This window comes from Poromitra crassiceps (genome assembly GCF_964638095.1).
Source record: "Poromitra crassiceps genome assembly, chromosome: 7".
NCBI lineage: Eukaryota > Metazoa > Chordata > Actinopteri > Beryciformes > Melamphaidae > Poromitra > Poromitra crassiceps.
The window spans coordinates 12942985-12951605 of NC_139628.1; the positions used below are offsets into that span (position 1 = coordinate 12942985).

The 8621-nt window shown below is 45.1% G+C and overlaps 1 protein-coding gene across 1 annotated transcript in view; it reads left to right on the top strand.

Moving 5' to 3' along the window:
• Nucleotides 1–1003: 1003 nt before the first annotated feature.
• aimp1b (aminoacyl tRNA synthetase complex interacting multifunctional protein 1b) overlaps nt 1004–8621 on the top strand; it is a gene marked incomplete at its 5' end in the record, with an annotated part of 19869 nt that continues 12251 nt past the window's right edge. The window contains one exon of the mRNA XM_083639952.1: nt 1004–1038. Within this exon, the coding sequence (XP_083496078.1) occupies nt 1004–1038 (35 nt within the window). The remainder of the gene's footprint in view (nt 1039–8621) is intronic.

Genomic DNA, 8621 nt, shown 5'->3' on the forward strand with positions numbered 1-8621 from the left:
TATCTCTTCTATTTTCGGGTCTTCAATATCGCTTTTTAAACATTCTATTGTGAAGCCGAGCATGTTCAGTCTGTGTAGTGACGATTCAGATGTGTTCTTGAATATTCCAGCTAACACTCCTGATGTTGTTGTTGTCAATGAAAATCGTAGAGAGGTGTTTGTTCTAGAGGTTGGCTGTACCTTTGACCACAGCCTAGAGGAGGCCTTTCTAACCAAGATGATGAAATACCAACAGCTAGAACAGACCATTTCACAGTGGGCTACAGGTGTAAACTTCTAGTTTTCATATTTGGTAGCCTAGGTCATGTCCATAAGCTGGTTGTGAGAGGCCTTCAGATGGCTGGTCTCCCAAAGAGAAGGGCCAAGCAGTTAGCGAGATATTGTTCAATATCTACTATTATCGGCAGCCGCTCAATATGGAGGAGGCGCTGCTTTTTGTACCCATGAAGTGGATACTGACCGCTATCTTGCATTACAGTATAACTGTATATATCAACCTGCCATGTTATCATCCTGTGTGTTTCTTATGCATTATTGTGTTTGCGGTCTGGGCACTCATGTAACTGACTGACTCCCAGCATTTGACTGCACTATTACTGTTTATGTCCTTTGCATACTTGTATTTATGTGGACATAAATAAATATTTCAAATGTGTGTGTGTGTGTGTGTGTGTGTGTGTGTGTGTGTGTGTGTGTGTGTGTGTGTGTGTGTGTGTGTGTGTGTGTGTGTGTGTGTGTGTGTGTGTGTGCGTGCGTGCGTGCGTGTGCAGTGGGGGGGGTGACTTTTAACCTCCTTTATCAGCAGTGGTGTCGACTTCAGCTGGAGACAGACATCAACAGCTGAGAGAGAGACATACAGAGAGAGAGAGAGAGATTGAGAGAGAGACATACAGTGAGAGAGAGAGACACACTCACAGACGAAGAGGGAGAGAGAGAGTATCTCAGCTGAAGCCAGTCAGTGTGTTTTCTCTCTCTGACCAGCGGACCGCCAACGTCTTTCAACATGGCCGACGACCCCGACAACATATTTAAACCCAGGTAGGACCTGTGTGTGTGTGTTTGTGTGTGTGTGTGCATGTTGTGTGTGTGTGTGTGTGTGTGTGTGTGTGTGTGTGTTTGTGTGTGTGTGTGTGCGCGTGTGCGTGTGTGCGTGTGCGTGTGTGTGTGTGTGTGTGTGTGTGGGTGTGTGTGTGTGCGTGCATGTGTGTGTAACTGCGAAACCTAGCCTTTTTCGTCATTTTTCTACGCAATAGGTAACGCTGGTTATTTCAAAATTTGATCTGGGTGAATTTTCAAATGTCACAGCATTGGTTTCACAGCAAAACACCATTGCAGAATTCTCCTAAACAATTGAAGTGTATGACCAACTTTTGAACGTAAAAAAAAACAACTTCCGTAATGCTCACCTGACATAATCCAAGTCTCCACAAGCCCTGAGATGCCAAGTTGACTTGAAAAGATATCATTTACACCCTGTTTTTAGCTGAAATTTGTACTGTGGCCATATGGAGCAAGAAGATCGGGAGTAGCTACGGTACTGTAGCATGCTACAGTGCAGCTTTCAGCTAAAAACAGGGTGTAAATGACATCTTTTCAAGTCAACTTGGCATCTCAGGGTTTGTGGAGACTTGGACTATATACGCCAGGTAAGTAGATAATGATTTACCGGTTGGCCAATCCTGACCTGCGCCATCCCACGGCGTTCTGTTGGAATACCTTGACCTTTGACCTCTGAAAATGACCACAAAGGAGAGCTCTCGTGTCTGATAGTGATGCTGATAGTCAACATAAACACATTGTACAAACTCACCTCTCTCTCTCTCTCTCTCTCTGCTTTGCTCTGCCTCACTCTACCTCGTTCTACCATCATAATTGGTGTGTGTGTGTATGTGTGTGTGTGTGTGTGTGTGTGTGTGTGTGTGCGTGTGCGCGCGCAGTGTGTGTATGTGTGTGTGTGTGTGTGTTGACTTTGTAAGCTAATTTTATTTATAGCCGAGGCCTCAGCAGCTGCTCTCTCCAGCTCCCCCCACTCTTTCTCCCCCTCTCTCTCCTTCTCTCTCCCCTCTCTCTCGCCCTCTCTCCCCCTCTCTCTCGCCCTCTCTCCCCCTCTCTCTCGCCCTCTCTCTCACCCTCTCTCCCCTCTCTCGCCCTCTCTCCTTCTCTCTCTCCCCCTCCACCCTCGCTCTCGCCTCTCTCTTGCCCTCTCTCTCCCCTCTCTCTCGCCCTCTCTCCCCTCTCTCGCCCTCTCTCCTTCTCTCTCTCCCCCTCCGCCCTCTCTCTCTCCCCTCCCCTCTCTCTTGCCCTCTCTCTCCCCTCTCTCTCGCCCTCTCTCCCCTCTCTCGCCCTCTCTCCTTCTCTCTCTCCCCCTCCGCCCTCTCTCTCTCCCCTCCCCTCTCTCTCCCCTCTCTCTCGCCCTCTCTCTCCTTCTCTCTCTCCCCCTCCGCCCTCTCTCTCTCCCCTCCCCGCTCTCTTGCCGTCTCTCTCCCTTTCATTCACCCCTTCTCTCTCACTCACTGCCTGCATTTCAGGGACTTTGCAGCTGTTGCTTACGGTGTGTGTGTGTGTGTGTGTGTGTGTGTGTGTGTGTGTGTGTGTGTGTGTGTGTGTGTGTGTGTGTGTGTGTGTGTGTGTGTGTGTGTGTGTGCGCGTGCGTGTGCATGCGTGCACGCGCGTGTGTGTGAGCATTGCATTTTGCTTTTGTTTTCCCTCAGCCTTGTCTACCATTGAGATAAATAAAAATGGAGGGAGGATCTCCATCTCCTGCCTGTATTGTCTATTGAAGCCAAAATCTTGTCAGATCAAGAGAACCAGAGTCTGCGCAGTAGCGCCGTTGAGTTAGAACCTCTGAGAGCTCCCCGCCCCTCTGAACTTTCTTATGTAGAGCTGCTGTTTCTAGAATGCGCACAGTGCGTTGTGTATTTATATACAGTCTAGCTCTGTAAATATGACACTTTAAGTTGTAATATTATTTGTCTCGCCAAAAGTAACCAGGAAGATTCCCACTATGAGATCAATTTATCAAAATGACGCCTGTACGAAAATCTGATTTCCGTTGTTGTCGGAGATTGAGTTGTATCAGCCAGACAAGTCAGACCTCCGGGCTGCTCTCAGCCCGTGCTCTGAGAGCAGCCCGGAAGAGGAGCCAGGCCTGCTTGGCTCTCAGCCTCTCACTGGGGGAAATTCTCGGATGAACAGCTCTGTGTTGATTAGCCTAATGTTTCCGTGGCATTTTGATTCACTTTATGATTACATTTTACATTTCTTTTGGCGCAAATGTTGGTTTAACAAATCTAACCGTGAGGCTACGTTGTTGTACCCCCCCGGTACAGTGTGTAGGGCAGCCCAACCTAACGTTAGCCCAGTGCGTGAGCCAGGCTGCCTGGTCTATTGCCTGGTATATCGTTACTAAGAAAGGAGCTTGTGAAGAACGAACATCCCCACAGTCAAAGGCAAGCATTTCCCCGAGATATGCATATAAAAACGTTTGTTGCTTTAATAGCCTACAAAAAATAAAACGTCTGTATGTGATGCTAACCCGTTAGCGATGAGCTAACGGTGGTTGTGTACTACTAGGCCTCATCTTATACCCGGGATGGGAGTTAACGTTATAAAACACATTTCCTGTCAGTTGGACAACCTGGTCAGTTCTGAAAATATGTGTCTATTATTGTGTTATTCCAGCTATCGTTATCGGTTGTTAAGTTATAGTAATATTAAGCCGATAAATAATGAAAAACAGCTGACTAGCGAAAGCGGCTAACGCCATTGCTAGCCTGCATGTTAAAACCATTGTGTACCTATAACGTAGCTGGAGTAACTCATAAAACACATATTTTCTGAACTTACTTCAGTCCCTTACTGCCCCTTCATTCCCCAACCAACGTTAATTCCTCGCGCACCTTTCTCAAAACAATGTTCTTTTTATTGCGGTCCATTGATATGTCTGGTCACCAGCACAGCCAACCCATGAGCCACCCCGACCTCCAGGCCTGCACTACCCAGGCTAAGAGCCCATCTCCCGGCCCCACACACCCAGCAGAGCCACCCGACCTCCAGGCAGCGTTAGATAACGATGAAGCCGTGTGTCTTCTATGACGATAGCTCTATAATGTGAAGAGCCTGTCCAGCCAATGATGGCTTGAGACTGGCTGCCACAGCTGTCAATCATCCATTTTTATCCCTTTTTATATGTCAAATAACTACTTAAAAACAAACTGATCAGAAGAATGACCACTTGCACAGGCATTAGCATGATAATGACTATCTAAAATCATACAAACCACCTTTGGAAAAAAATTATCTGACGTATACTGTGATTATTTCGGTTGTGATTTTCCCATCCACTAACATGGGGAGGCGGGCCTTGTGACCTAATACTGGATTCAACCGCCAGAGCGGCGATCTAACATGCAGCGGCTTCACTGAACGGGACCAGGGCTGCAGCCTTGTTGTCTACCTCTACTGCCGTTAGTGATTTCCTACATTTCCCACAATGCCTTTCAACAGCACTCATAATCCAAACCGTTTTCATACCCCCAAAAAAGATCCCTTGACGTCACACACACACACCGGTACCCCCTTTCATCATTTTTCAATGTGCAGGGTATCGACTTCTATAGTCCAATAGACTTCTCAACATGCAGGGTAGTCCAATAGACTTCTCAACATGGAGGGTAGTCCAATAGACTTCTCAATGTGCAGGGTAGTCCAATAGACTTCTCAACATGCAAGGTGGTCCAATAGACTTCTCAACGTGCAGGGTAGTCCAATAGACTTCTCAACGTGCAAGGTAGTCCAATAGACTTCTCAACGTACAAGGTAGTCCAATAGACTTCTCAACGTGCAAGGTAGTCCAATAGACTTCTCAACGTACAGGGTAGTCCAATAGACTTCTCAACGTGCAAGGTAGTCCAATAGACTTCTCAACGTACAGGGTAGTCCAATAGACTTCTCAACGTGCAAGGTAGTCCAATAGACTTCTCAATGTGCAGGGTAGTCCAATAGACTTCTCAACGTGCAGGGTAGTCCAATAGACTTCTCAATGTGCAGGGTAGTCCAATAGACTTCTCAACGTGCAAGGTAGTCCAATAGACTTCTCAATGTGCAGGGTAGTCCAATAGACTTCTCAACGTGCAAGGTAGTCCAATAGACTTCTCAATGTGCAGGGTAGTCCAATAGACTTCTCACCGTGCAAGGTAGTCCAATAGACTTCTCAATGTGCAGGGTAGTCCAATAGACTTCTCAATGTGCAGGGTAGTCCAATAGACTTATCAACGTGCACGTTAGTCCAATAGACTTCTCAACATGCAGGGTAGTCCAATATACTTCTCAATGTGCAGGGTAGTCCAATAGACTTCTCAACATGCAGGGTAGTCCAATATACTTCTCAATGTGCAGGGTAGTCCAATATAAATCTCAACATGCAGGGTAGTCCAATATACTTCTCAATGTGCAGGGTAGTCCAATATACTTCTCAATGTGCAGGGTAGTCCAATATAAATCTCAACATGCAGGGTAGTCCAATATACTTCTCAATGTGCAGGGTAGTCCAATATACTTCTCAATGTGCAGGGTAGTCCAATATAAATCTCAACATGCAGGGTAGTCCAATAGACTTCTCAATGTGCAGGTTAGTCCAATAGACTTCTCAACGTGCAGGGTAGTCCAATATACTTCTCAACGTGCAGGTTAGTCCAATAGACTTCTCAACGTGCAGGTTAGTCCAATAGACTTCTCAACGTGCAGGGTAGTCCAATATACTTCTCAACGTGCAGGTTAGTCCAATAGACTTCTCAACGTGCAGGTTAGTCCAATAGACTTCTCAACGTGCAGGTTAGTCCAATAGACTTCTCAATGTGCAGGTTAGTCCAATAGACTTCTCAATGTGCAGGTTAGTGCAATAGACTTCTCAATATGCAGGTTAGTGCAATAGACTTCTCAATGTGCAGGTTAGTCCAATAAACTTCTCAACGTGCAGGTTAGTCCAATAGACTTCTCAATGTGCAGGGTAGTCCAATAGACTTCTCAATGTGCAGGTTAGTCCAATACTATCACAACTTCTCAACATGCAGGGTAGTCCAATAGACTTCTCAACGTGCAGGTTAGTCCAATAGACTTCTCAATGTGCAGGTTAGTGCAATAGACTTCTCAATGTGCAGGTTAGTCCAATAAACTTCTCAACGTGCAGGGTAGTCCAATAGACTTCTCAATGTGCAGGTTAGTCCAATACTATCACAACTTCTCAACATGCAGGGTAGTCCAATAGACTTCTCAACATGCAGGTTAGTCCAATAGACTTCTCAACGTGCAGGTTAGTCCAATACTATCACAACTTCTCAACATGCAGGGTAGTCCAATAGACTTCTCAATGTGCAGGGTAGTCTAATAGACTTCTCAACATGCAGGTTAGTCCAATAGACTTCTCAGCATGCAGGGTAGTCCAATAGACTTCTCAATGTGCAGGGTAGTCCAATAGACTTGCTCTTGCTCACCTCTTGTGCCATCTGCCTCCCTTCTTTGCAGAGTGAGTAAAATGGATGCCTCTTCAAAAATGTGTGGTCACATGACCAATTTCTTCTATGGTTTTCTAGATACAAGGGGTGGCACAACTCCCCCCCTGGCACAACTCACCCCACTCTCCCCTACACTTGAATCCTGATGATTCAATGTATTCATCCTTTTAATGTATTAACACGTTCCTAAATGTCTGATGACATGAGTAGCTTAGCTTGTTCGCTAATCTGAAGATGTTGGACATTTTGGGCATGTTCTGCCCGACGTACAGCCAATCACAATGCGTGAAGCCACGATGTCATCTGTAGTCGCGGGACCGCAAACATATCTGAGAGAGGATACACGCACATCCAAAATCCAAGTTGGGCAGGTGCTGAGCTCAAAGGTGAACAATAAGTGAAAAATGAATAAAAAGCTTGCACACTGCAAGGGCTCCTAGTTTGTGTTTTTTATTTCAAACACCCAACAAAAAAGTGACGTTTCGAGCAAAGCTCTTCATCAGACTGGCAAAGGACTGTGAGACGCCATCTTAAATACATACAGGTCAGGTCACATGATACAATTAATTCCAATGCAATCAAGCAAGATGGGTTACAGCTGTGGTTACATGGTCAGGTGAATACAATAAAGTACTGGTTGGAAACAATATGTATGAAAACAACTAGAGACCATACATAATGACAAATCTTAAAGTTGTTCTTTGAATAGATCAAACTTGGTATAAAATACCATGCATCAAATAGGTGACGTGTGACCATGTGTGATCAAGAATAAGAGTACATATGTAAATAGTAAATAGTAACATTATCAAAATGTGATAGACAAAAGTAGGAATTAAAGTTAAAATTAAAGACCCTCACTAGGATGTACCAGACCCCACAGTCAGGCTGAAAGGCCGTCATCAAGGGTGGGGCTAAGCTTAGAGGCGCCTCCAAGTGTCTCATGGGTGTATTACAATAAAACAAAGCCTGAGACCAACAGTTGAGAGATACCTATAGGAGTATACATAATTATGTAGATCAAGACCAACAGTCGCAAACATATCTGACAGGGCGAGTAGATGGTAGATCCGGTACTCACAGCGGACCTGATTCAACCGACACATAGAGAGGCAAAGTGACCGCCTACTTCCTGCTTCAGCACTGTACCAGAGATTTTCATCCGCCATTTATTTTCCCATAGACATTTAATAAAATACTTATAAAAAGATGTTTACTGGTTCAAACCAAACGATCAGCTATGGGGACATTCAGACCAAAAGCGTCTTTCTGCAATTCATTCTCTATGTAAGGACGCGCTAAACGTGCTCCTCTTTTAATGAACGTACCTGGCATTTAGCGCTGATGGCGCCTTTTGTTTTTGGAGGAGCGCTGTGGGCGTTTTAAAGCTGAAAAAAGTTGAACATTAGAAGAAAGCGCGCTGCTCGTCTTTTCCACTCCTACCTTTTCTCCTCCCGAGGGATCCTCAACATCCGCTGCTGCCAGAAAACAGACTGCAGGGGAAAACAAAACGGAGCACAAAAAAACGCTCCATGCGCTGTGTTTTGTGCACAATGGAAGCGCTCTCAACATGATTTTCATAGCGTTCTGACTGAAAAAAAAAACTTTTCGTGTGAATGCCCCCTAACGCTATAATCGGGAGAGACCATAGAACATTTCACTGGGATCAAAATGTTTAAAAAAAGCGGGTTTAAAGAAAATATTTTTTCGATGTTGGTTTTTAAGTTTTAGTCCGAGTGAAACGTTCTATGGTCTCTCCCGATTATAGCGATTATAGCTGAACCGTTTGGTTTGACAAGCATTTTAAGCATATAAGCATTTTACAAAATGTCTATGGGAAAATGAATGGCGGATGAAAATCTCTGGTACAGTGCTGAAGCAGGAAGTGACGTTCCACTTTGCCTCTCTATAGTCCAGAGCTCTACCCTGCATGTGAGAGTTCTCGCGGGCTGGAAGAGAAGCGCAACAAACTACTGTTTTTACTTAGAGGATTTTATGGGTATTTTCCCCTTTAATAATGATTTTGTGTGTGATGAGTCTATGAGAATGTAATCGCTTCGTGACAGTGCCTGTGTGTGTGTGTGTGTGTGTGTGTGTGTGTGTGTGTGT